The 27,485-nt window shown below is 49.1% G+C and overlaps 10 protein-coding genes across 10 annotated transcripts; 5 read left to right on the forward strand and 5 right to left on the reverse strand.

Moving 5' to 3' along the window:
- Positions 1-754: 754 nt before the first annotated feature.
- N7496_011057 (aromatic amino acid ammonia-lyase) lies at positions 755-3,108 on the reverse strand (the record flags this gene model as incomplete). The annotated part of the gene is made up of 3 exons (XM_056703970.1): positions 755-2,688; positions 2,759-2,865; positions 2,939-3,108. The coding sequence occupies 3 exons, from the start codon at positions 3,106-3,108 to the stop codon at positions 755-757; spliced, it is 2,211 nt and encodes a 736-aa protein (XP_056549930.1).
- A 1,470-nt stretch (positions 3,109-4,578) lies between these two features.
- Positions 4,579-5,715, reverse strand: N7496_011058 (isopenicillin N synthase family dioxygenase; the record flags this gene model as incomplete). The annotated part of the gene is made up of 3 exons (XM_056703971.1): positions 4,579-5,241; positions 5,311-5,481; positions 5,545-5,715. 3 exons carry the CDS (start codon positions 5,713-5,715, stop codon positions 4,579-4,581), a joined length of 1,005 nt encoding a protein of 334 aa, XP_056549931.1.
- A 1,719-nt stretch (positions 5,716-7,434) lies between these two features.
- Positions 7,435-9,193, forward strand: N7496_011059 (MFS transporter; the record flags this gene model as incomplete). Its single annotated transcript, XM_056703972.1, has 5 exons — positions 7,435-7,637; positions 7,715-8,093; positions 8,159-8,236; positions 8,309-8,660; positions 8,712-9,193. 5 exons carry the CDS (start codon positions 7,435-7,437, stop codon positions 9,191-9,193), a joined length of 1,494 nt encoding a protein of 497 aa, XP_056549932.1.
- Positions 9,194-9,558: 365 nt separating this feature from the next.
- Positions 9,559-11,136, reverse strand: N7496_011060 (MFS transporter; the record flags this gene model as incomplete). The annotated part of the gene is made up of 2 exons (XM_056703973.1): positions 9,559-10,507; positions 10,580-11,136. The coding sequence occupies 2 exons, from the start codon at positions 11,134-11,136 to the stop codon at positions 9,559-9,561; spliced, it is 1,506 nt and encodes a 501-aa protein (XP_056549933.1).
- Positions 11,137-11,630: 494 nt separating this feature from the next.
- On the forward strand, positions 11,631-12,143 carry N7496_011061 (uncharacterized protein; the record flags this gene model as incomplete). The annotated part of the gene is made up of 1 exon (XM_056703974.1): positions 11,631-12,143. The coding sequence occupies one exon, from the start codon at positions 11,631-11,633 to the stop codon at positions 12,141-12,143; it is 513 nt and encodes a 170-aa protein (XP_056549934.1).
- A 36-nt stretch (positions 12,144-12,179) lies between these two features.
- Positions 12,180-17,579, forward strand: N7496_011062 (acetyl-CoA synthetase-like protein; the record flags this gene model as incomplete). Its single annotated transcript, XM_056703975.1, has 1 exon — positions 12,180-17,579. The coding sequence occupies one exon, from the start codon at positions 12,180-12,182 to the stop codon at positions 17,577-17,579; it is 5,400 nt and encodes a 1,799-aa protein (XP_056549935.1).
- Positions 17,580-17,743: 164 nt separating this feature from the next.
- Positions 17,744-21,064, forward strand: N7496_011063 (non-ribosomal peptide synthetase; the record flags this gene model as incomplete). The annotated part of the gene is made up of 1 exon (XM_056703976.1): positions 17,744-21,064. One exon carries the CDS (start codon positions 17,744-17,746, stop codon positions 21,062-21,064), a length of 3,321 nt encoding a protein of 1,106 aa, XP_056549936.1.
- A 1,763-nt stretch (positions 21,065-22,827) lies between these two features.
- N7496_011064 (uncharacterized protein) lies at positions 22,828-23,229 on the forward strand (the record flags this gene model as incomplete). The annotated part of the gene is made up of 1 exon (XM_056703977.1): positions 22,828-23,229. One exon carries the CDS (start codon positions 22,828-22,830, stop codon positions 23,227-23,229), a length of 402 nt encoding a protein of 133 aa, XP_056549937.1.
- Positions 23,230-23,970: 741 nt separating this feature from the next.
- On the reverse strand, positions 23,971-25,317 carry N7496_011065 (cystathionine gamma-lyase CYS3; the record flags this gene model as incomplete). The annotated part of the gene is made up of 3 exons (XM_056703978.1): positions 23,971-24,985; positions 25,057-25,142; positions 25,216-25,317. 3 exons carry the CDS (start codon positions 25,315-25,317, stop codon positions 23,971-23,973), a joined length of 1,203 nt encoding a protein of 400 aa, XP_056549938.1.
- Positions 25,318-26,352: 1,035 nt separating this feature from the next.
- N7496_011066 (DNA-directed RNA polymerase III subunit RPC25) lies at positions 26,353-27,298 on the reverse strand (the record flags this gene model as incomplete). Its single annotated transcript, XM_056703979.1, has 7 exons — positions 26,353-26,397; positions 26,467-26,641; positions 26,701-26,764; positions 26,820-26,906; positions 26,960-27,056; positions 27,124-27,222; positions 27,287-27,298. The coding sequence occupies 7 exons, from the start codon at positions 27,296-27,298 to the stop codon at positions 26,353-26,355; spliced, it is 579 nt and encodes a 192-aa protein (XP_056549939.1).
- Positions 27,299-27,485: the final 187 nt, after the last annotated feature.

The following is a 27,485-nucleotide window of genomic DNA, read 5'->3' on the forward strand; positions in this document are numbered from 1 at the left end:
CGCGAACGCTACCGAATGTCGGAACTCCGCTATTGGATTCCACATTCTGCTTCGCGGCGGAGATAAATGTCCGCAAAATCCTCTTATGCGATGTGACTTTCGGATTTTCCGACAGCTTGGCATTCCTCTCTGGGACCGGTGGCGACTGTATCGGATGGGTCTGACGAATCGGCCATCCACAGTCCTCTAACCAGAAGGCAATCTTGTTGGAGGACCTCATGATCTCGAGGAAAGACCAATCCTATCTCTTGTCTATACGTGGTGTAGCCTGGCAAAGACTGAATATCTGCTTAAATAGACTTTGAAGATACCCTGTGCTCCAATTTTATCAGACAATGATGTAATATTCGATTTGGTGAAGTCAGGCGAAGGCCAAAGTGGATTCTCAAAGAAAAACCTCCCGTTACACCCACACTGGCGACGGACAACCTAGTGCGTTGGCTTGAGAACCCCTTTGGTTGTATTGTTTTGGAATTGGCTATAGCTACCTCATGGATGCACAAATCACATGTGACGCTATTGTCGACCTCATAGTCAGCGCCCATTTGATCATCAAAGAGGTTATGGATCTTCCTGTTCGGTGAGGCCGATAATATGTGCGTGGGCAGGTTTGCTCAAGGGTTTACCTGGAAGGATATGCCATTTACATAGCGAGCAATCTCCACAAGTGTCTTTACAAGGATAAAAACTATCTTATTCAGCAGTGAAAAATGTTATGCAATTCTCTAATCATCATGATAGTTTAATCCTGGAATTAGTGAATACCGTTCCCATTCAGCCCATTCAACCCATTCGCCGCTTTCGTTCCATTGATACCTCCAGACACGCTCGATCCCCCACTGACTTCCAGGAACCGAAACACTTCAGCATACAGTGACCCATCCCGGACCGCCTCATAAATAATGGAAACCCAGGATCCAATCGTCTTCTTGGGACGAGCGTCAATCACATTCCCTTGTTTGTCTCCGGCAACGGGGTGCTCCACGAGACCGCGGTGCAAAGGCACACCGAGTGTCTCGCGAACAAAGAGATAAACAGCCTTCGTGCCTTGACCGAGGTACTCCGCGGTGGTTGGATTCTGGAAAAAGCCATCACGATGACGCAGATATGTCTCTAGAATGAGAGTTTCAAAAGACTTGGTCAAACTCGTCACTGTCTCGACCGAAACGATTGTTGGAATCTGCTTGGCGTTGGCAAAAACGGTCATGGCCAGGGACTGTGCGGCTTTCTGGGAACGTTCAGCTGCGTCGTATACCGCTGCATCATACCAAGCGGTCCCAAATTGCTTCCAGAAGGTGGTGAAGAATTTTTCCGTCGTCGGGAGGTCATGGGTATCGGGGAAAAGACCTGCAACAAGTTGGCGAGCAGGCTCCTCCAAGCTTGCGATGAAGGTGCGGTGGAGTGTACGAAGGTCCACTCCCTGGCAGCCTGTGTATAGTGCATTGGCGACGATCAAAGAGAGACACTCAACTGCGGCCATGGTCTGGCGCGCGGAGAGCAAACCGAGCGAGTTGATGGCTTGGTTGTGCATCTCAGCAGACTGGACGTGGTTACTGACTGGATTGGCTAGGAATCCCAGCTCGGACGTGTAGGCAGCGGTGTTAACGTCAATGCCCTTGAGGCAGAATGAGAGACTCGGGTCATCAGCGGCCAGATTAGGCGGGAGGCCATTACTCAAATCGTGGTTGATCACCTCGCTGACCTGGCTGAATAGCATTCGACCAATCGACTGTAAAGCCAGACGAATCTTCTCCGTCGCCGAGGTGACGGCCGCTGCCTGGAAGTTGGCTCCAGAGTGGATGTCATTGTCCTCGCTGTTAACGACAGGATTATCGGAGGTGGAGTTGAGCTCAGTCACAAGCTGTTTCTCGGCACTGAGTAGGTCCTCCAACTGCGGTGAGAGCCATTGGGGAGAACTTCGCAGCGCATACCGCTCCTGGGCCAGTCCCTCAGAGAAGCGGTCCTTGGTCTGCTCCAGACCATACGACAGCCGGGAACCCTTCAAGAAAGTCCGAATATTCTGAGCAGCCTCAATCTGGCCCTGGTGTGGGCGCGCGGCAGCGACGAATGGGTGGGCCCATTCATTGTTAGCATAGAGGGCCTCGGACAAAAGTGCAGTCAACAACTGCGAGACGAGCGCCAGCTGATTGGCCTCATAAAGACCCAAGCTCGCCACGGCGGCAGCGGCAGCAGTTCCGTTGATCAATGCCAGACCTTCTTTAGGTCCTAGGACAATTGGTTCAATGGAAGCCTCGTAGAGGGCTTGCTGGGCTGATTTGACCCTAGGGGCACCTTTGCGACCTCCAACACGCACATAGACATCTGGATTACCCTGGATAGTTCCAGAGAGGTACGACAAGGGCATTAAATCTCCCGAGGCTGAGATTGAGCCACGCAAGGGCACAATCGGGACGATGTCTTTGTCCAACAGTTTGATCATCGAGTCAACGATGTTGCGGGTCATAGCCGAGTGACCGCGAATATTGGCATTGCAGCGAATAGCCGTCATAGCCCTTGTCCATGCACTTGGCATACTGTGAGATTCGAGGTATTCATGGCTGCTCGGTGAGTCGGTCTTGTCTTCTTGGGTCAAGACAGCGCTTTGGGTGTGCTGCATCAAGGCACGTTGCAGTCCGTACAGGTCTGTGGTACGTGTGTCGGCACTGCCTCCAAATCCAGTGTTGACGCCTAGGTAAGAAATTAAATGTTAGCCATCCTGATCCTTGTACTCCCCATGGTGTGTTGGCTGGTCATTTACCATAGAGATAGTATCCCTTCGAGAGGTAGTCCTGCAAAGTCTCGACGCTTGCTTCGACTCGCTGGATGATGCTAGGGTCCTCAGCGAGGGCCAAGCGCACACCGTTCCTAGAAATTACCAAAAGGACCAGTTAGTCCCGCGTGTCTTGGTCCTGGCCGGGGCTGGTCAAGATATACTGACCTTGCGACAGCTACGACGGCAGCAACATCCAGTGTCTTGCCATCTATGTGGACAGTACCGGATTTGATATGAGAGTTCAGCTTGCTCCATGATTGCAAAGTTTGTCTCGCATGAGGAGTTGGCCATTGGTGGTGGATGTCATATTTCCGCTCGGGAAAAGTGCTTCCCATGATGGATGTAAACAGATGAGGTGGTGAGGTTGGGGATGGAAAGAAGTAACTAATCAGCGCAAGGTTGTTGATCCCAAAACTCGCTACTACCCCCGGTCTTTATATACGCCATGATTGAAAGGACACGATGCTACACTACTACTTCTCTATCAACATTTTGTCTCATTCTCTCACATAACTACAATCAGCTATTAGCCATCATGCTTACTGCTCCCCTCATTCCAATTGTAGGCCGCACATTCGGTAGCACTATAAGCGGAAATGCACTTCAATATCCGTGGTAATTCCCTGAACATCATTAGTGGCCCCATACACGAGATGCATTGTAGAAATTTAATTGAAAGATAAACCCGATGATCGATCGGAAATATTGAAATACAGATCCGTATGGTAATGCGAATACACCTTGTTCAGCCTTTCTGGATCTTTACGCTCGGTTGTAACTTCAAATTTTGATAAATATTAAGTTTCTTCACTGCCACACTGCTTTACACGTGGCTGTCAAGCCTTGTGTAAACCGAAACTATTCTGAAGGCAGTATACAGTCAGAATTTCCCTCAATCTAATACTACTCCTAACAAGTCCCTTTCTAACAGTTTGAAAACTTGGTCATCGATCTTTCGTAAGACTTGATGTTACATATCAAATAGCCAAGTAAATTGTTTTAAATCTTGAGAGATGAGGTACCATTGAAGGAAGAGGGGTACAGATATTTCAAGCCACATGCTCAATTAGTTTACTCAACCCCGGTCGTGAATAAACCGATCACAACAGGCCAAGGATGACGCGTGCAAAAGACAACTTGTTTTAGAATAAGTATGAATGGGACTTTGGTTAAGGCCGAAACCCTTGTAACCTTGCTCCATAAAGGCTGATTTTAGTGGGGCTAAATACCAGTTGCAACAAATGGAAGTACCGTCGGAGCAGATGCAGGCAAATCTCATCGGCAGAAAGGCGTCCTATATACCTGTGAATCATTATGACCATAGCCGAACACGGAGGCAAAAAGGACGGTGTGATAAGCTGATCGCATTTGGGAAAAAACAGCGAGCTCATGGGCTCATCATGATCATCCAGAAGCAGCATGTTGGATGTAACATCATCATTAGCAATTGCGGCCTCAGAATTGCCCATTTGGGTCCGAATATCCTCCTTATTGCCGACGAAGCAAGTATGTATTCCCGATTGAGTTTCTTCCAGTATCGGGCTCGAAAATGTGCCCGGCAATGTGAGCGGCAAGATTTACTTTCTGTGAGTATAGGAAGATCAGATTGCATTATTAGTAATTCAGTGATTCCCTGTTGCGATTGAGAAATTCAAGGGCCGTTGCATCATACAGCTGTAAATTTAGCAGGAACCATATTGTTTACTAGATAATGATTGCTCTCTTAGAAACTTCAGCGCGTAGTAAATCCATTAGAATTCCTGTTCAAATAGTCTATACTACTCTAGACTTGCAGTCTAGTTTTCCTAATACAGAATCTCCGTCATCTCTTGCTGGTACTGGAGAGCAGTAATGTCTGGGTACATTGCTGGTCTCTCCTCCGTCACAAATTGATCAATGGGCCCAACTGAGACTTCTCGGTGCGCTTTCAAGAAAAACACAGAGGAATATCGCTCAGGAATGCAGCCCTCCGTAATGCTAGACATATGAGGTGGGACATTCACCTGGTGAAGGCCAGCCTTGACCACGCCATTAGTCCAGCGCTGGAAGGTTTGACTCGTATTGACTATAAGCTCATTCTCGTCGGATGGTATTATAGGCACAAACGTAAACGGTTTGTTCCTATCTTCAAACTCGAGTCCGCCGAGGCTGTCTTGGAACAGGAGTGTGATAATTCCAAAGTCAGTGTGCGGCCAAGCACGCTTGATTGTTCCAGATTGAAGTCGGTCTAGGGAGACAGGGGGATAGTGAAGCATTCGAAGCTCTGAAGATGCTGGTATGCACCGATCCACGAGTGAGTTTTTGGGCATTCTAAATCCCACCTCACATGCACGCATGATGTTGAGAGAGACATGCTGTACTATATCGAAGTACTGCTCGACGAAGGTCTTGAAGCCAGGAAGGTCCCCTTCGCTGGGGAACTTGTTGGGAAATTCGGTATCCCCACGTGGGCCGCAATCAAAATGCTCCTAAACTCGCGTGAGAATCTTGTCTTGTAGAAAGATTGTTTGATTTGATTTTGATAGACAGAAGAATACCTTCTCATCTAATAGTTCACCCTTTCCTTTTGGCGAGCTCTCTGCATTTTCCTTTCGTAGTCTGGATGTGGTTTCTGTACCCTTGCGGCTCCACCCTCGTTGTAAATCGGAGCCCGGGTGATGAACAATCTTCATTTTCACTTCTTCTGGTAGCTGGAAGAATGCCCGATCCTAATTAAACATGAGTGGTAAGTTCTCTCGTCAAGGCACACTGCGAAGCGAAGAAGTGAATACCCATTCCCAAATCTGCTGTACAAACTCCTGCGATATACCGTGGTTCGTCAGGCGGACAAATCCATGGTTAACAAGCGATTCGACAAGCTTTTTTGCTGCGTGCTCTTGTTGATCTGGATTTCCATGTAGGAAGAGACCAAAGTCAACGATTGGCAGCTGTGCCACGGTCATTTTGATGGTTCCCAGTGAGGCAATCTTTGACGGTTTCTAATGCTAAGGAACTAGTGAAAATCAGTCAAGATTTGAGTCGCATATATTCATGTGCTTACCCATGTTGATATTTCCCGAGAAACACTTTATATTGGACTTAGTTTTCCTTCTATTCGCACAATGCTGTAAGACAGTGATGTAACAACTCTGGCTCCAATCACCTCCGAATAGGTTGGACCCACTTCTCACAACATACGACTTCGTGATAACATGATGTCAAAGAATAAATAAAGGATTTATTTGAATTAGTGAGGTAACGATGGGGCGCTATTAGCGTTTGTCTTACGGTGCAGAAGGATTTTGCTGCACAAAGATACTAGTCCATGTCATGATTGTTGGAAAGACTCGCCAAATATTTCCCTGAAGAAAGGAAAAGTGGCTTACTACTTACAGTAGTCTCCGCTTCTGTTGAGTACACCTAAAGTAAGGATATAGTGGTAACGCCACTAAAGAGTAGGCCGACGACGAGCTAGAGAAGACTCCGCTTTTGATTAACTTGAAGTCTATATTACTAATCTATCTAACGCAGTAAGCCATTGACCGACGCTCATGGACCGACCGGTCTCTCACAGAATCCGGTTTCCACTCTAGCGAGGTGTCCTCAACAGCTGGGGGCCGTGAAGCGAGAACATTCCATGAAAACCTCAGAGTTGAATGGATTACTGTATGATTTTCATCGCGAATCACGAGATATATCGCGACACCGTGACTATTCAGAATCTAAGGCGCTTAATCTGTTCGCTATAGTCCCATAGGAACACGACAAGGAATTTAAACAAGAAAAATGATGGTAAGTATTTTCTTGACTATGTTCTATATAGATTAGTGCCTTGGCAAATGACGATGGCGAGAGGACACTAGATTCTCTTCCATTCCTGTTGGAGCTCCACTCAGTATAGGATAAGGCCAGGCTGGAGGTGGAATGTAGATATTTAGCCTGTTACACATGATATCACGCTGCGGCACAGCAACATGTTTGAGGGAAACAAGAGTGAATTCCCAGGACCTTCCAATTAAGTTGATCTCACGTAGATCACCCGAGCGGGGGCTATTGGCGGATATCCGCTTGAACGACTGCGTACTTTCTAGTTCGTACTGATCTTACCATAAACAGTTAGCGACCCCGACCTGCGGGCTGACCCGCCAGTGTCACCACGAGGGCATTTTGAAAATTACTCGCTCTCTTTCGTGTTTATTTCGCATACATCCTGTGCCTAATTTGGCGAGGCGCCATAGGATCTTATTTGCATTAAATTGCTCATAGCCGCCTAGTATGCGAGATATTAGGCCATAGTCGCATGTGTAACCTCAAATGGTCTCAATTCCCGATCCAGGCGACTCCAATCTGCAGAAAATCAAGGTGGAGGTACTTTTGACCCTGGACGGACTATCGCGATAACCATCGGGGGGCGAGTAGGGGCCGCGCGTCACGTGTGTTTGGGTATACTTCAAGATCCCCAGGTCAACAACAAAGAAACATTTCAACTCGAGGCTCAAGACGTCAAGGGAGCGAGAAGTCCCGAGGGTGGACAAACCTGGCCTAGACAAGCTTGAAACATCCACTTCTCCGTCCCCATAGCTGAAGCTAGCAAGCTTATGTACGGGTTCACCCCTTTATCTGCTTCCACTTAATTCCCTACAGCCTGCAATCCCTCAGGACAGCCTGAGTGGGGGAGGTAAATGACCTCCTCCAAGACCGCCGAGGAGGCAATATCCCCTCAGATTATACCACAAATAGACACCATTCCCGTTGAGCGCGATGAGACACAAAATCCCAACGATGTCTTTTGGGATGGCGACGACGATCGATCAAATCCCAAGAACTGGACCGTCGTCTACCGGTGGTCTCACATTGTCATTATCTCTCTTGTGACATTTATCACGTAGGTGCCCGGCCCTATTGTTTTCCTTTGTCTCTCACCCCCCTACATCAGGGCCCAGATTGATGCTCGTACATTAGGTCACTCGGCTCGTCCATGTTAGCTCCCGCAGTTCCAGAAGTTATGAAAACGCTTCACTCCGATAACTCGGAGTTAGAGTCATTCGTGGTCTCAATATATGTCATTGGATTCGCAGTCGGGCCTCTACTGGTTGCGCCGCTGTCGGAACTTTATGGGCGTGCAATTGTTTACAATGTGTCCAATGTGATCTTCCTCAGTGCGACGATTGGATGCGCCCTGAGCACCAATGTAGGCATGTTTCTTGCGTTTCGTTTAATATGTGGTTGTGCAGGAGCTACTCCTCTTGCTCTAGGCGGAGGTTCGATCAGTGACCTGATGGAGCCTGAGCGGATGGGAACTGCAATGGCGATCTGGGGCCTGGGTTCGCTGGCACCACCGGTAAGGCATCCTCTTACTTCCGCCCGACTACTACAGGACTAACTACGGACTCTATGCCGCGACAGGTTTTCTCGCCCATTGCTGGTGGGTACTTAGGCCAATATATGGGCTGGAGATGGATCTTTTGGGTGATTGCCATTCCAGTACGTACCGGACCACCCGCTTCCTCGGCTTGTATTTAATCTCCCGTACTTATGCTAATATTACCATGATAGATGGGCATTCTAACAGTCATATTCCCTTTCCTCATCAGAGAGACCTACGCTCCTGTCCTGTTGGAGCGCAAAGCGAAGCATCTACGCGAAGAAACGGGCAACCCTCATCTGAAATCACGGCTTGATAGGCAACTCTCCCAGAAAAGACTTCTTCTTGACACGTTCATTCGGCCTCCTCGAATACTGTTCACATCGCATATTGTGACCTTATTGGCAATAGACACGGCCATAGTTTATGGGTACCAGTACCTAGTCTTTACAACGCTATCATACATCTTTCAAGACCAGTACCACCTATCAACGGGTCTCTCAGGGCTTGTCTACTTGGGCAGTGGAATCGGAACAATCCTGGGTATTTCACTCCTTTGACACCATTCATGAAATGGTCTAATTGAGATGCCAGGAATTTTCATCATCGGATTCGCATCCGACAAAGTCACCGAGCGAAGAAAAGCAAAAGCTTTGGATCCCAATGAACCCCTCCCACCAGAAAGCTGGCTCTGGCCTATGATCCCATCGAGCTTTTTAGTTCCCGCTGGTCTATTCTGGTACGGCTGGTCATTGCAGGAGAATGCATTTCCTGTAGTTCCCCTGGTCGGACTAGGTGTATTCGGATTCGCCATGATGGGTATTTTCCAGCCGGTGCAAATTTACGTGGTGAATGCATTTGACAAACAGGCCGCCTCCGGCATGGCAGCAACTACCGTGCTACGAAGTATAGTAGGTGCTTTGTTGCCTCTCGGAGGGCAAAAAATGTATGATGCTCTGGGCATGGGGTGGGGAAATAGCTTACTTGCATTCATTTCGGTGGGACTCATCCCGGTTCCGTTTCTCATGATGAAGTATGGAGCGAGACTCAGGAGAAGCGATCCAAACTTGAGGTAATGCAAATGTTATGAAAGCGCTATGACTTGGTGTAAATAGTTGTTGATCATGGAAATATTATGGTAGCATAATCCTGGCGAAACGACATGGAGAAATGTTTTGCGTACCACCTGTTACACAGTGGCAGTTCCCAAGCTCGCATTTAGAGGCCAGAGAAGGGTCAACCTAGATAGCTTTTAACATATCTTCTTTCAGAGCTCAGTTGCCATCTTTCAGTATTTGGTTCAACTCGTGACTGCAAAGATAAGTTTCAGAGTTTATCAAAGTTTAAAACTTGTGATATTTCATCGTAGTATATTCCTTTCCACTGGGCTCAATTAACTAATTGAATCAGACCACACGCTATCTAGTAATGAATCTAGCCATTACATTCTACGTTTCTCTCCCGCAATGCGAATCACACAGGTCAAGCAGCTAGCCATAAACAGCAATGTTGCAGCAACCATATATGGCAAGCCCATGCCGATGCCACCCTGTCGCAGGCCATGTCCAAACGCTGCAGCTAGGATGGGTCCTGCGACTAGCGAGCCTAAACTTTGCGCCAAGCCAATACCAGAGTTCAATACTCCAACCTGCGATGGGGACACCAATGCTGTGGCCAAGCTCCGTAGCGCTGAGTAGAAGCCCCAGCCAAGCGCAAATAAGCACAAACCAGAGATGAATAGCTCCGGGATAGCGGCAAAAGCCATGAAAGCCGTGCCCGAGGTGAGGATCCACGCGCTTCCTTGGACAATGCGGAGGTCTTTAACCGCTGGAGACCAAGACATTTGCCTACTCAGCCATGTAGACAGTCGTGGGAGAATAATGAGCAGGGTGATGAGATTGATGACCCCTTTCAGGGTAATGAGGAAGCTGGCACGCGCAATACTCCACGAGAAGCGTTTCGAGGCGTATGGGATGATCAATTGTAGCGCTTGCTTGCCGATGCTAGCCAGTAGGAATGTAAGCACGATAAAGGCCATGTTGAAGTCCCAGCCTCTCATATGCGTAGTTCGGACATATTCCCAGTATTCTGTCACTGTGTGTTTCACACGCTGATACCCAAATTTGTGGTAGGCAGGGTCATCATCATCCACCTCAGTCTCATCACTATCATCCAGCAATCTTTCGGATTCATGAGTTTCCTCCAAGTTCAAAGTCGGGTCGGGACGTGTCTCGGAGACTAGAGCTGCCCCTAGAAGGCCTCCTAATTGGAAAGCTATCCCCAATAATGAAGGAACCCATGGGCTCCATGCCATGAGAAAGGCGCTGATTGGAGTGGCAAGTATTTCGCCTAGCAGAATCACCGCGGCCATGATGTAGAAGATGGATGCCCTAGTAATCCAAATTGTACTTGTCAGCCACCGAACCGTGGTTAAAAATGCCAACAAGCTGGATTTAACCTACCGCCGATCCATGGGAACCACATCTGTGATCATAGCATAGGCCATGGCCGTTGCGGTTTGTGACCCACCACCAATGATTTGGAAGACGGGCGTCGCCCAGATCATTCGAAGGGGTACGGCGACATTCCACCAACAGACCAAACGAATAGCAACCTCTTCTAGCACGAGACCGATCAAGCAGAGTACCAGAATGGGCTTGCGGCCAATTCGATCAGCCGCAAGTCCATATGGAAGCGCAAATATAATTCCGGGCAACTGGTCGATAGTCTCTTTCCAACCGATCAACAAAGCCAATTCTCCTTGTACTTCGGGGGACTTGCAATCACCACCCACCCCGATACGGCGACAGATGAGGGATTCGAAAATCGAAATTTGCGGGGCCAAAGTGAGCGAGTTTCCAAAGTCAGCAGCAACAATTGATATGCACACCAGGACAAGGAGACGCAAGTGGGCGTGGGATAAAGGGGTGGGAGAGGCATCTTGGGTGGCGTCACCCCCATGCGGGCCTAACAGGGGAGCCTGCTCCGTAGGCTCCTCAGTAACTTGAGGCGTAAACATGGATCAAAAATAAGGCGAGCAGAGTTTCGACTAATTTTGTTTGTGAATATTTCATGCGACTGCGAGAAGATTCTCGTGCCAAAAGGCAATCTCCAAAGGGAAAGGGAAAGATTGCCTTTGGGGCGGGAGATCGAAGGTGGAGGCCTGTGGGCCGGCCGATGGCCGGCGGGAGGCCGGCGGGAAGCAGATCGGGGGTGTCTTAGCATATTTAGTGCTTCGGTTACATTTGGTATTTATTATTTTTCTTAAACCTGGTTATTTTCAAAATGGTGTATCGCGTAATTTACAATTCAAGCCCCTCGTACTTCGTACTGCTTCTTGATACCAGAATGATCACACTCGATTGTCATCATGCCGTAGTAAGGCCTACCCAATGGGTAAAAAGGCCACGATTATTTATGTATAAAGTCCTTGAACTACTTATCCCAGATTGTCCCGATGGACTACTAATCGAATAAAACAAACAACCCCCTTTCAACCATTGTCAGCCCAAGATGGCTGAGCAGTTTTGGCAGCAAACATTTGCTGATCTGGAAACCTCTTCATACCCTGTGCTCCCCGCAGTTGGATATCAATCTTCAATTACCAAGGTCACTGACTATGAAATCGATCGGATTGATTGTGCGGATAGCTCTAACAGCCCGTATACCATATCCACCAAGTTACAGGCTGCCTGGGCGTTGCTCTTGGCTCAGTATGCCAATACCCAAGATGTGGTGTTTGGAACGACTATGAATGACTTGCAAAACCCTGCAAGTATGCAAGATGTGTTTCCCTTACGAGTTCCGGTCAACTGGGAGTCCGATCTTGCGCAATGGTTGCAGGCAAATCAGTCCCGTGTAGCGACGATGCAAGACGTCCAACCCCGTATGAGCCTGGATCAAATTCAATCCTGTAGTCCAGAAGCTAAAGAGGCTTGCGAGTTTCGAACATCCATCGTTTTAAGAGATTCAGAGCCAGAGGTCTACAAGGTATGTACCGATATACCCAGTACTGCTGTAAAATGAATCCATCTTGACGTGTAATCCACCTGCTGACCCATCATGATTCGTGGCTACCAGGGATACCACCCTTTCTCCATCGAAAAGACTCTCTGTAAAGAATCCCTGGTTTTGATCATTGAATGCTTTCCATCAATCCCTCACCAGACACTTCTTCTGCGATTCCACATCGATGAGTCAATCATAGACACAGCACAGGCTCATCGGATGGGCCTCCAGCTCGCCCATCTCATCCGTCAGCTTTGTGATTCCGCTCTGTACCAACAGAAAAGGGCAATTGGTGATCTAGATCTTCTCTGTGATGAAGATAAGAAACTTCTTTGGAAATGGAATGGGTCTAGACCCAGGATGACCAACTCCTGCATCACCGATCTCTTTGCTTATCAAGCCCAGAGACGAGTCCACCATCCCGCTATTCATGCATGGGATGGAGAGCTCAGTTACGCTCAACTTGACGACAAATCAACTCAACTGGCCGCATGGCTGATTGAAAATGACGTCGCGGGCCCAGGACGCATTGTCCCTCTTTGCTTCGACAAGACGCTGTGGACGACCATCACTCTCTTAGCCGTCGCAAAAGCTGGAAGTACCTTCATCATGCTAGATCCCCGTCAGCCTTTTGGTCGCTTGAAGAATATCATGCAGCAAATTCAATCAACCACAATTCTTGCACGCCATGAAACGGCCAAGCTAGCCCGCTCTTTGGCCGAAAGTACCATCATTGTGGATGATGATCTTCTTCTACACAATGAAAAACTCGCCTCTGTCCAAGTCCCTGCGTATTGCGGCAAGATTTCTCCGTCCGACCGACTGTACATCGTTTTCACGTCCGGCAGCACTGGAACTCCTAAAGGTGTCACCATATCGCATGCCAATCTTTGCACTGCGGTCGGACACCAGGCGCGCGTTTTGGGGTTCGACACCGGAGTTCGTACATTTGACTCCTCATCTTACAGCTTCGACGCATATGTATGCAACACCTTTCATACCATCCTGACTGGTGGTTGTCTGTGTGTGCCATCTGATAATGACCGCATCAACAACTTGCAATCAGTGCTGCAATCGATGGATGTAGAATTTGTGCAGCTCACCCCTTCTACATCCCGGCTCCTGGACCCAAGCAAGCTCCCCCGTCTACACACGCTTATCTTGACTGGAGAGAAGATCAACCGCAACGTACTGGAGCCCTGGCTGGAAACAGCGGGTCGAGTGCGTGTCATCAACGCCTACGGACCGTCCGAATGCACGATTATGTGTGCGGCGAATCGTAACATCAACTGTATCAAAGACGCCGAGAGCGTCGGCTTTTCACTTGGTGCCAACCTTTGGATCGCAGATGTCCACAACGTCCATCGTCTAGCACCGATCGGCGCAGTTGGCGAGTTACTTATAGACGGACCTATTATTGGTCAGGGTTACTTCCAGGATGACCGCAAAACCCAGGAATCGCTTGTCGATGTACCTGGTGGTTATTTACCAGGCATTGCGTTGGCCCCAGAAAGCCCAATCTTCCGTACTCGGGACTTGGCGAGGTACAATATAGATGGATCAATCTCTTTCATTGGACGCGCCGACACGCAGATCAAGATTAATGGGCAGCGCGTGGAAATTGGCGAGGTCGAACATCATGTGGGTCAATGCCTCCCAGAAGGAGTCGATGCCATCGTTGAAGCGGTGGACTGGCCATCGGCTCAGAAGCAACTACTCGCCTTCATCTATCTGAGACAGGATAAGGGACTGCAGCTGTCACAGTTGATCACAAAGCTGGACGAAAGGTTATCAGACCGGTTGCCTCGATTCATGATCCCGTCTGCATATTTCCCACTGCGTACGGTTCCAATGACTGCCACTGGCAAGACAGATCGCAAGGTCCTCCGGCGAATGGCATTGGTGGCACCTGATCAGCTACTCAATGTACATGCCTTACCAGGAGCGGCTGGTGCACCGCCAGCACAAGATGCAGAACGACCCATGACCTCTGTTGAAATGACACTGCAGTGGCTCTGGGCAGAGGTGCTAACCATGACCAATGATGCGCCTCTTCTTCCAGGTGACAACTTCTTTGCCCGAGGAGGTGATTCACTAGCGGCAATGCGACTTGTCTCGGCATTGCGGCGAGAAGGATGTAGCAACATCAATGTTGCAGACGTTTTCAGACATCCACGTCTATGCGATATGGCAGTTGTAATGGGCGAGACCCTAGGTAAGTCCTCGCCAGATGCGATGCCAACACTATATAGTCCATTTTCCATGCTGTTGGGTGATGCTCCAGACTCGAAGTTGGTTGAATTGGCTCGTGAAAAGATAGCCAAGATCTGCAAATGCGAGGCACTTGACATTGAGGATGTCTTCCCATGCTCATCCATTCAAGAGGAGATGGTTATCTTGGGTGCTCGGAACCCGGAGGACTTCGTCACCCAGACCGTCTTCCCATTGCCTCCCGGGGTGGATTTAGCTCGATTCCAACGCGCCTGGGAGAACGTCACACGCTCAGCTCCAATCATTCGGACCCGCATCGTCGATACAAAGATGGCCATCGGAGACATCGCTATTGGTTATGATCATGCCTTCTCCCAGGTTATCTTCGATGGAACTGTTCCGTGGAACGAGTACTCCGACCTTGACGAGTGTTTGAAAGCCGACCGGGGAAACGGCATGGGACTGGGCGAGCCATTGATGCGACTCGGTATCGTTGGCAAGGCCAAGTCACAGGAACAGCAAACTTCACGCCTTCAAGCAGTTTTGACCATGCATCATGCCGTCTATGATGGTTGGTCTATGGATCTTCTGGGTAAAGATATAGCCCGGGAGTACTACAGTTCAGGAGGATCCAAGGCATCAGACGACAGCATGCTCCCGTATCGAAACTTCATCCAGCACTTGAAAACCTCGGACCCTGACGTTGCTTCACGCTTCTGGATGCGATATCTCAAAGACATTCATCTGCGTACTTTCCCCACTCTTCCGGTGCCAAACTACAGACCCAACGCCGCAGCTTTGCATAACCACGTCGTGTCTGGAATTGAATGGACCAAGGCCACGGGTATCACTGCAAACACCATTGTGCAGACTGCTTGGGGAATGGTATTATCCAAACATTCTTGTGCTAGCGAGGTAGTCTTCGGAGCGACGCTACTGGGTCGGCAAATCCCACTGGCTGGAATTGAGCGAGTCGGAGGACCGACCATCGCAACAGTACCCATGAGAGCCGTGGTAGACTGGGATGGACAGAGCGCGCTAGAGATCCTCCAGAGCATGCAGGACCACGCCGCCGAAATGATCCCATTCGTCCATCACGGTATCAAACGCATTCGCAAACTGGGCTACGATATGCAGCGTGCCTGTCAATTCCAAACCTTCCTTGTTGTTCAACCCGTCTCTCAGTCGGAAGTTAGATCGACAGAAACTGCCCTGTTTGATCTCGGTGATGGCCGCGACGATATCCAGGCCTTCAATACATATGCCATAATGGTTGATTGTGGGCTAGCTCGTGATGGGTTCCACCTCCGTGCAAGCTTTGATGAGACTGTCCTCGGGATGAGCAAGGTTCAACAAATGCTGAGAGATATGGAGCACATTGTGAGGTCTCTCATTAACGAATCTGAGAAGCCTGCAAAGCTGCGAGAGATGGGTATCTTGACTGACGAGGAGCACGCCCAAATCACTAATTTCAATCAGCAAGGACAGAGCGCACAGATGGTTGAAATTGAATCATGCATCAAAGGTTCTTCTGCGGAGATTAAAGATGCCGCAGTTGACGTTGTCGAGCTCCCAAATCTCTCAAAGCAGTTGATTGCTTTCGTCTGTTTTGCAGACGAAATCAGATCCATCCCATCAAACACAATACTTGCAAACTTGATAGAGCCGTTAGGTGAAATGCTTCCCTCACATATGACGCCTTCTCTTTTCCTTCCTCTATCAGGGATCCCAAAGTTGGATTCTGGAGAGGTTGACCGAGATGAGTTGAGACGTATCGTACTGCATGCACCGGCAGGCCAACTAGTGAATCGCTCTACCCTGGCATTGTTACGGGCAAGCAACGACCCACCTAGAACTGAACTTGAAATTCTCTTGCAAGGACTATGGGCTACCACGTTGGGAGTGGAAAGGTCATTTGTTAACAGAAACACGTCATTCCTGGCCTTGGGTGGCGATTCTTTGAGAGCAATGCAGCTTGTTGCGGCTGCCAGGGAAGAAGGCTACTCGCTATCAGTTGCCAAAGTGCTACGTACCCCTCGCCTGTCAGACATGGCAGCCAAAGCACTTGAAGCTCTGGAAGAAAAGGCATCTGCGCTTTCAGATACCGTTGAGCCATTTTCACTGCTTGGCAAAAATGTGACCAAAGCATCTCTGTCTAAAGCCTGCAATCTTCGGCCAGACCAGATTGAAGACGCATATCCATGCTCGCCAATCCAGGACATGATGTTAGTGCATACAGCTCGTCGGGCTGGAGAGTTTGTCTCACAAGGTCACATTCACCTCCCAGCACACGTTGACATTGCTCGGCTGAAAGCAGCATGGTTTGAGGTGATTGCTAAAAGTCCAATTCTTCGAACACGCATCGTGGAATTTGCAGGACAAGGACTGCTGCAGGTCGTGACGAAGACTGCCCCCGTGTGGGTTGAGTATGATGCTCTGGAGGAGGTGCAGCAACTGCCCGTCGGTCTGGGAGAGCATCTACTGTGGTTTGCACTTGTGAAGTCCCAGCCATCCACCCTAATCATGACTATCCATCATGCCATCTACGATCGATGGTCTGCGTCGCTGGTTATGAAGGCAGTTGAATCTCTCTACCGCGGAGAACCTCTTATGCAAAAATTGCTTCCATACAACCATTTCATCTATTACCTTGAAAACAACGTCCATACGGACAGCTGTCAAAGGTTCTGGGAGAAGTATCTGGCAGACTGCAATGTTCCACAGTTCCCTGTTTTGCCAAACCCCAAGTATCGACCAACCACCACAGCCATTCGAAAGCGGAGACTTGACCACATCGCATGGCCTAAGGACTTCACTCCGGCAACGGCATTGAAAGCAAGCTGGGCTATCCTTGTTTCTCAATTCTGCAATTCTAGTGATGTTGTGTTTGGGTCGACTGTTATGGGCAGACAGGCACCTCTTGTTGGTGTCGAGCGTATTGCTGGTCCAACTATTGCCACCGTCCCCATTCGGGTGAAAATAGACTGGAACTCAGCGACGCTGCATACACTACTTCAGGATATACAGTCAGAAGGAACTGATATGATTCCCTTTGAACATTATGGCATTGGCCGTATACAACGACTCAATCCGACTGCGCAGCAGGCTTGTCAGTTCCAATCCTTGCTTGTCATTCAACCCCCAGAAGATGCGGGCGCAGATGAGAACACGATACTTCGTTTGCAACTCGGCGATGATGATTTGAAGGGGGAACTTACGCTCTCGTCTTGGAATGTGTCCTAGATGACACTGCTTCTTCTCTTCCCTCTTCTTCTTCTTCTTCTTCAGCAGGTGGTGTCTCGGTACACTTGAGCTTCGACGAAAAAGTCGTTGACTTCACTCAGGCGGAACGAATGTTGGTCCACCTTGAGAAAGTTATACAGGAAATCTGCAAGCCTGAAGGCTCCATGGAGAAAAGATCACTGTCGCAGCTTGATCTGCTATCACAATTTGACAGCCAACAAATCTCGGCCTGGAATGCCACGGTCCCGCCGAGTATCGATCGTCGGATGGATCATTTAATTCTGGAGCGCGTGGAGACCCATCCAGATGCGCCCGCGATCTGTGCCTGGGACGGAGAATTAACCTACCGTCAATTCTACGACAAGGCGCGTCTTCTTGCCTACTGGCTTGTCGTTGATCAAGGCATCGGTCCCGAGGTAGCTGTTCCTATTTGCTGCGTGAAGAGCGTTTGGACACCTGTGGCAATGCTGGCCGTCATCATAGCTGGAGGTGTTGTTGTGACTATGGATCCATCTCAAGCTGTTGACCGTCTACGCTCTATTACTTCACAGCTCAGTCCGCGGTTGATTCTGGCGTCTGAAACTACCTGGACTACCGCCGAGCAGTTGTCGGGAGCTTCCGTGCATGTCGTCAACGAGCACCTGTTACAGGGTATCATGGGACCTGATCTTGCCAAAGATGATTCTTGGATTCCTATTCTGTCACCTGACAACGCTCTCTACGTGACATTTACTTCGGGTAGTACTGGAACACCCAAGGGAGCTGTCATCACGCATGCCAATGCCTGCAGCGCAATGACTTACGTGGATCCCTACATTGGATTCGACCAGACAACCCGTGTCCTGGATTTGTCGTCATACAGTTTCGATATGGTTTGGTACGAATTTCTTCATACGTTCTATGCTGGTGGTTGTCTATGTGTTCCATCAGAGGAACAACGTCGCAACAATATCGTCGGTGCTATCCATGACCTGCGCGTCAACTATCTTGACATCACACCTTCTTTGGCCCGAACACTTGATCCGAAGTCACTTCCCATGATCAAGAAAATTGTACTTGGAGGAGAAGCTGTGCAAATAGACGACGTCACCCGATGGGGACCTGATGTCGAGATTCGCAACTCCTACGGTCCATCTGAGTGCACTGTGTCTAGTACCGTTGCCCGCTATGGAATCGAATTCACGACCAGTGTCAATATTGGCCCGCCCCAAGGATTGAATGCATGGGTGATCAGTTGTCTTCAACCTAATAGGTTGGTTCCTATCGGAGCAGTTGGCGAGTTGGTTGTGGAAGGGCCCCTGGTCGGACGAGGATACATTAACAATCCTGATAAAACAGCGGCCGCGTTCATCTCTGCTTCTCCATGGCTCCAGGGTGGAGAGAAGCCACTTGTGTCACGCACAAAGGGCCGATTCTATCGAACAGGCGACTTGGTGAGGTCCGACAACGAAGGAAGATTAACATATGTTGGCCGCATTGACACGCAAGTGAAGCTTCGTGGACAACGTGTGGAGCTCGAAGAAGTCGAGTACCACGTACGAAAACTTCTTCCTGCTCTCTCATACACGGTAGCAGCCGAGGTTGTCGAGATTCCAAGCTTGCAAGACTCGACTCGACAGTCTCAGCGCTTAGTCGTGTTCCTCTCGCCCACTGGCCCAGCTGATGTTTCTGAGAGCCTTTCTTCGGATGAGCCACATCCACTATCTGCAGCGATAGCCAACGACTTGACCCGGAGACTTACACAAATTCTCCCTCTTTACATGGTCCCAGCCGCCTTTACGGTGCTACAGCAACTTCCCCTGTCGTCTGCGGGGAAGATCGACCGCAAGAAATTACGTGAAATCGGAGCACGCACCCACATGGATATCGTCCACCAGAGGGGATCAGTGGAAGAGCCCACGACAGCTACTGAGAGGGCACTCAGGGGGCTTTGGTCTGATGTCCTCGGCGTATCATCGGACGTGATTGGCAGACAGGATAGCTTCCTTGAACTTGGAGGCGATTCTATCACTGCTATTCGACTTGTCGGGGCTGCTCGGGCGACCGGCCTTCCCCTTTCTGTCTCTGCCATCTTCCAGCACCCTATTCTCGACCAAATGGCAGAAAGTGTGGCTGTTGCAGCTGTGAAAGATACTCCCAGTAGCAATGGACATGTTCTTGCATCTGACACTGCTGTCAAATTGCTCCCACAGATCGCCGAGGTTGCCACCGAGTTGGAGATCACGGATGATATGATTGCCCACATTCTCCCAGTCACAGAGTTCCAACGCTATGCCGTTTACTGCGCTTTCCAAAAGCCCCGTACGGAGTGGAATTACTTTACAATGTCTTTCAAGGATGAGTCTGCTGCTCCAAGGCTGAATGATGTCTGTAAGCAGCTTGTCTTGTCACTGGAAATTCTAAGGGCTGTTTTTCTACCTTATGGCCAGGACGGAGAATTTGTGCAGGTCATCTTGCACAACTTGGAACCCAAGGTCGACACCCATCACATTCAAGGCAAATCTTTGGATCAAACATGCGAAGAGGTGTGTATGGAAGACCTCAAGAAGGAAGTTTCTCCTGGCGCCCCCTTCGTGAACTTCTCCATCCTGCACTCAGAGGACACTGAAGAGACTCGGCTATTGATGGGAATTTCTCACGCCTTATACGATGCAATCAGTCTTCCTCGAATGGCAGAATGTATCAGCTCACTATATCAAGATCATCCATTGCCTCCCTTGTCTGACTTCTCGCCTTTTGCTCGAATCCATTCATCTCCCTCTGCGTTCAAACACTGGCGTACACTGCTGGAGGGTGCTCCAATCCCTGTCTCCGTCATTGGCGGTCATGATATAGTGCTGAAGCCAGGGAAGCGTACCGAACTGCGTAAACTTGTCCACTTCTCACATTCTTCGAAAGACCTCACAGTCGCGACCATCTTCACAGCGGCATGGGGCATTGCCTTAGCTCAAACAACTGGCAAAGACGACATTGTCTTTGGCCGCGCCGTGTCAGGACGCACACTGGCTTCTTCGGATATAGATATTGAGAATGTCATCGGTCCCTGTCTGAACCTTGCTCCCGTGAGGATGAGGCTGCATTCGACAAGCCCGGATGGCATCATTGAATCACTTCAATCTCAGTTTAACGCCTCGATTGACCACGAGACAGTCGGGTTGCCTGAAATTGCAAAACACTGCACAGACTGGCCATCCCACGTGAATTCATTCGGCGCGGTGATCTACTTTCAGAACGCCAAGGAACAATCACAAGCAAGCCTCGACGGCTCCTTCACGCCAGTCCCGCTTGATCGTCCGGATCCTCCAGAGCCAGCGCGACTGAACGTGTGGCCTCTTGGAGATGGTCTTGGAGATGGGTCTTTTTATACGCTAGAATTGTTGGTGCCAGAGATAGAAGCCACGGAAACAGAGGTCTGGTCTGGGCTCCTAGACCGGACAGTGCAGTGGTTGGCCAATACCCAGGAACTGTTGAACAGAACTAAGTAGATCAGTGAGGGTGTTATTAGTTCAGGTAGTGAGTCAAGATTCAAGACAGACATAATTTCAAGTTCTCCTGGAAGATAAAGTAGCAGTTCAAAATTTTTGAGACAAGAGATAGAAGAAAATGTCTACCCAGACACACTTCAACCTACTTTATTTCTAAGGATCTACGGTAATATCTTTCTGATGGTGTCATCGACACCAGCGCAAGGAAGCAGGAAAAGGAGATCTGAATCGATTGTCTCTATCTAGACATGATGATGAAGATGGATCTAGAGAAGAAGAAGGAAAGGGAAAAGAGAAAGACCTAAATAGGTCTACAAGACAAAGAAGCGCTGGTCCTGGAAAGAACCATCAAACCTGCAGAGTAATCCATGCAGGTGTAAACGGGAGGACGCATGACCAAACGACCGAGTAGTCGAGGTCAATAGGGTCGAGTCATCACTTTCAAATTATCTTGCTGCATAGCTCAGTTTGGGTCAATAAAGGCGTAGATCACAAACATCATAATTTGGTTGCGAGGCATAGCCCTGGATATATTTCCATGGACAACCGCTATCGACTAGACCAAACTAGGAAAAACCATCAACAGAGAGTCTGACTATGACGCCTCCTCATTTTCCTATCTTTTCACCCATAACTACCCCTTTATCAATTCATAAAAATCACCCTTAACTATACCAACGACGAATTTCGAACCAAGAATAAATATCCAACACACGATAGAAGGATACAAAGCAACCGAGAACGTGCACACGCACCCGCGTGCACGCAAAGAAAAATCAAGAAAGCCACCGGAGCTCCTATCGCATACCGATCATTGATGGGTCGCGCTATCTCCGACAAGGTGATTTACCTTGAGCAGAAGTGCGAGTCCCTCTAACATCGGATCCTCGCCTTGGAACGAAATGCTCAACATAATCCCAATTCCCAACTCCACAAAGATGAACAACAGGGCAATGTTTCGAGTTCCGAGAGCGGCATTGAAATAATCAGCCCCGAAAGCGATCAGATCAGTCATGATTATACTGATGGCGGCTCCTGTGAAGGTAGCTCATCGTCATCATACGAGAATGGTTTATTGCACAAGAATCCAGAAACAGTCGAACAAATGCCATCGAGAGTCACCAAGCTCATAGGTGATCTTGATGGTATTATACGCCACATAGACAATATCGTCCGCGCTAGAGCAAGCTAGAAGGTTGGCTGTGAACTTGAAAAGGACGCCATGGTGAAACGATATCATAAGAGGTTCTTAAGGATTTGGTGGTCGTACAAGAGGGTCTTCAAATCATACGAAGGGAGCCTTGATGGACTCCAGAGCTGGGTCGATGTAGAACTCGCTAGCTTGAAAAACTATAGCTTATTTCAGTTATGAAAAGAGAGCATAGGTGCTGATATCTAACGCTAGAGCCAGTTATTCAACTATTTCAAACATCATTCTAGTGACCTACGTTAATATTCCTGGGTAATTTTATAATCATTTAAGAAACCACAATTTCACGTAAATCGTCACTCGCTCATAATGACGCTGAGATGTGATATCCGAGTTCAGTCTGGGGAAAGTAGAGGTTTAGATCCACGGACGAACACCCTAGACTTTCCCAAGTACGAATCACTCTCCAATAATCAGTGTAATCACTTTATTTCCCACTTTCTTCTCATCTCTCTCTTCACTTTACCTCAAATCCCACTCAGCGACCACAAAGTTCATCCCAGAACCATACACAACCCTCAACATACCCACCGTTCTATCTACTACTCACACAATGAAATTCCTCAAAGACCTCAGTATCGAAACATCAAATTCCCAAGCCACCCACAAAGAATACGAACCCGAACCATATCCCTTATCCCGCGAAACCCCCACCCTAGAAACCCAAAACAACGAACTCCAAAAACTCAACGCCGAACTACACGCATACTACAAAGCCGCCCAGGCAACTATATCCGAACTCCAAGCCGAAAAGAGCGCCTATGCAAAACGCAACACGAAACTAGAGGGTGCTATTGCAGACGCTTGTAATGCGATTGACGGATTCGTCGGATCTTGCACCCCCGCCAAAACATACGATGAGGTTTGTGCGGAGTCGTGGGATAGGAATAAAATCGTTGATGTTCGTGTTCCTATCCGGAGTATTAACGCCGACACTGATACTAGACCTAGATGAACGCCAACGAGCAAGCTGACAAGGTCGTCCTCGATGAGAAACGTGCCGCGCGGGAGCTTGAACTTCGCTGTGACTGTGGTATTACGTTTAATGTCACCGGTGACAATTTAGCCAGTATCAAGATCAGGCAGCGCACCAGCAAGTCAAAGAAGAGGAGGATGAGAAGGGCCAAGCGCAAGGGTATGATGTCTGTTGAGGCGAGGAGTGATGATGCTTCTGCTTCTTCCTCTGACTCAGCCTGTCAATTAGCGTCGACGAGATTGAGGTGCGGAAGACGGAGGGATGATCCACCGGATGGGTCTGAAGTTGTGTCTAGTTTCATTATTCTCGCTTTAATCTTTGTGATTTTCTATTATATGGATGCTCCAAAGCAAATCTTTGGTTGGTAATGGTGGGGAATTCCGTTGGTCTGATATCGATTGCTAGCTTCGTCTGTTTTACCTAGGTTGTCATTTTCAGCGTCAATTTCACAGCTCCATGGATTCTAGTTATGATTCTCAGTATACCTCAACAGTTATCAGGGCTCAATTGTATCAAAAAAATGCAGAATGATATTTTGTCCTCAATGAGGATATGCAGAACAATGCAATTTTAATCAATAGCTTCTAGCCAGCCGATCGATCACGATAAATGATCACATCAGGCTAGCAGAGCAACAAAAAGGGAAATCGTCTATTATCTAATTTCGTAAAAGAAAATGCAAAAAAGGACCAGCCATTAACCCAACACGAATCGCACTGCTTAAGCGCTGCCGGTGGAGGCAATAGCCAGCTCCAAAGCCTGGAGCACATCAGCAGTAAGATCCTCGGCATCCTCAACACCGCAGCTGATGCGCACAAGGTCATCAAAGACACCAGCAGCCTCACGCTGGTCCTTGGGGATACCAGCGTGGGTCATGCTGGAGGGGACCTCGCAAAGCGACTCAACACCACCAAGAGACTCGGCAAGCGTGAAGACCTTGGTGTACTTGCAGAAGTTGTGCGCAGCAGCCTGACCACCCTTAATACGGAAGCTCAGCATACCACCGCCCATACCGTTGCGGTGCTGCTTGAGCGCGATCTTGCGGTGCGGGTGGGAGTCGATACCGGGGTAGTTGACGGAGATAACGTGCGGGGAAGCCTCGAGTGCGAGAGCCACGGCGGTGGCATTGGTGGTTGCCTCGCGAGCGCGCAGGTGCAGGGTCTTCAGACCACGGTGGGCGAGCCAGCAGTCGAAGGGGGAGGGGACGGCGCCGATGGCGTTCTGGAGGAAGGAAAGACGCTCCTTGAGGGCGTCGGAGTTGAAAGCCGCGACACCCATGCAGACGTCGGAGTGGCCGTTGATGTACTTTGTGACGGAGTGGACGACGATGTCGGCGCCGTGGTCGAGAGGGTTCTGCACGTAGGGGCTCATGAAGGTGTTATCGACAACGACGAGGATGCCATGGCGGTGGGCGATATCGACGACGGCGCGGATGTCAACCAGGCCGAGGGTGGGGTTGGAGGGGGTCTCGATCCAGATGAGCTTGGTCTCGTTGGGGCGGATCAGGTCCTCGATGTGCAGCTCGATGGTAGGGGTAAAGGTGACGTGCACGCCGTGAGCGGCAGCTACCTTAGTGAAGTAGCGGTGGGTGCCACCGTAGACATCGGAGACAGAGACAACGTGTGACCCGGCGGCGAGGGACTGGAGGATGTTGGCGGTGGCTGCGGAGCCGGAGGAGAAGGCGAGAGCATACTTGGCGTGCTCGAGGGCAGCGACGGCTTGCTCAAAGTTGTCACTGGAGTAGAGTGTTAGAATTGGGAAATGTTTGTATGGTCAATGTCGAGGAATCAAGGGGCGGTGACTGACCGATTGGGGTTTGCGCTACGGGTGTACTCGTACAGACCGACGGGGTTGCCAACGCTGGTCTGGGCGAAGGTAGTAGAAAGGGAGATCTAAGCCAAGATGGTCAGTCAATTGCAATTCCACTTCCAATTCGAATGTCTCTATGCGTTTCCAAGAACATACCGACTCAATGACAGCGCCGGTGGCGGGGTCGTGAGGAGCACCGGCGTGGACCGCGAGGGTGCCAAACCGGCGAGTAGAGTGACCGTTCTCAGTAGAGCCCATTGTTGCAAGAAGACAAGATTAAATGCAAAGAAGGAACAAGTCAGGCTTGACTGGGATATATAGTCCCCAAAAGAAGCTTTATGAGGTGATTGCGCAACGATAAGATGAGATCACCGCGTTTGGAAATGCGGCGGAGTGAAGTTTGGAATTCTGGACGTATGCGGCGTTTTGATTAGCAAGCAGCGAAGCACGAGAAGGAAATTCTGAAGCTGACTGGAAGAAGGGAGAATTGCTTTGTTATTATTTCTCTTGAAAAGAAAATTCTAATTTTTTTCCTGTTTTACCAATCCCGAGAAAAAAAAATCAAAAATCCAGGGCCATGAACTATGGAACGGAAATCTGGATTTCTTTTACGTTGCCTGCAGCGTTCTTGGAGCAGACGGCGATCGATCGTCAAGACGTGACTGGTGCAGAGACGCTGGCAACTCCACTATTGGGGCTCGTCCCGGACGTAGCCGCGCTGGTCTAGTCGGAGAAAACTCTGATTACGCCGATTGATCGGAGTGATCGGGGTAAAAGGTGATTCTCATCGTATTTTTGATTATCAAGCACGGCTTGAGGAGGGGTAAATAGGAGGGGTATACTGTATCAGGATATGGGGATCGGACACCGTCGGAAGACGAGATCAAAGGAGATAGGATATCGACTAATAAATGGATATGGATGATACGTGTCAAATGTCGGTGTGTTGTTGCACAAAGAATGGGCATGAGTACTCCGGACAAGAATCGTACTTTGCTCTCTCCGAGATCAGGTACAAAGCATATTCCGAGCCGAAGTACATCCTAGATGTGCTTATAGTGTACTTTATTTCCATAAAAGGATAGCTGACTCCAGTCTGTACCCTCCTGCTTACAACCATAGCACAGTCTATCCAAGGATATGTAATGAAATAATATTTTTGCGCCCAGTCTTGAACCGGGTCTGCATGGGTATCTGATCTGACGAAGGAAATGTACGCTGCCCCCACAATACGCCCTCCAACATGCTAGCTTGGAGCAGAGAATCTAATCTGATTCGAACCAAAGAAACACTTCACCACCAGGTGATAGGTCCGAGACCGTGGATCTGCATGGAGCCCTGGAAAGCAAAGTCAGCCAATGTCCAAAGGGGAACTTCACGGAGGCTACTTCCAGAGGCACAACGTACAAAGATGGAATATGCTGGCTTTCGCTCACTGGCAATCTCTTCACCGAGATCTGGCGCATTGGGGATCTGGTCATGCCACTCTTCCGTCTCCACGCGGAAGCGGACAATCTCACCCACGTCCAGGTAGAACAGGGTGCCTTCGTTGTCCCAGGTCCATACTTGATCCGCATACTCGCTGTATCCATCCTGTCAGTAATGTAGAAGATAAGATGGTATACCACAAGCACAACTCACAATTTAGCGCCATCCATCAGCATGGATGGTGGGATGAGGATATCATTGAAGAATTCGACGCTGACTAGAAGCAAGTCAGCATGATGAAGATTCGACTAGTCCTTTCTCAATATACATACTCTTGATGCCGTGCTCGGTGCCGCTGGAGATCTTGCCCAGCATGATCTCACCCTTGAAGGGTCGGAAGACGATCATGCGGAATTTCACTGGTCCAAGATTAGCCACGTCCAGAGAGATATAGGTATCAGTCTCCGCTTGCCATTCACATTGACCAGACCCGTTCCATGTCCAATCAGACCGTCTGAGGACTCGAGGAGGTCATAGAAACTGACGCAGAGTCCAATCTTTTGGATGACCTAAAAGAGTGTTAGCGATCTTGGCATGAAGGGCTGATGGCGATCGAGCGCATGACAGAGGACATACCTTGTTTGCATATTTCTCGTTGATATTGTCCTCAATTGCAACTGCACTGAGCTTGGAAAAGTCCTCGGGGGCGATCTGAATCAGATCGGAGATGGTAGTCTGCAGGAGTCAGCTTAGAAAAAAAAAGATATCCCGGTCGATCGTCTGAGAACCACCAACGTACCAGGATGAACATGATGACGGGTCAGAGGAAGAGGGAATCAATTTCCAAGTCTATCCAGCATGAGAAATAAAGTCTTTGATTTATATCCCTGCTCGGGTCCAGGCAGACATGGCAATCTTTCGCAAAATCAAAAAACTTGCCAATCCAAAACGGTCCGGATTTCTTCACGTGACCTGCGGAGCTGTCAGAAAGTCGAGCT

This window comes from Penicillium cataractarum (genome assembly GCF_028827025.1).
Source record: "Penicillium cataractarum strain IBT 29864 chromosome Unknown utg000009l, whole genome shotgun sequence".
NCBI classification, from domain to species: Eukaryota; Fungi; Ascomycota; class Eurotiomycetes; order Eurotiales; family Aspergillaceae; genus Penicillium; species Penicillium cataractarum.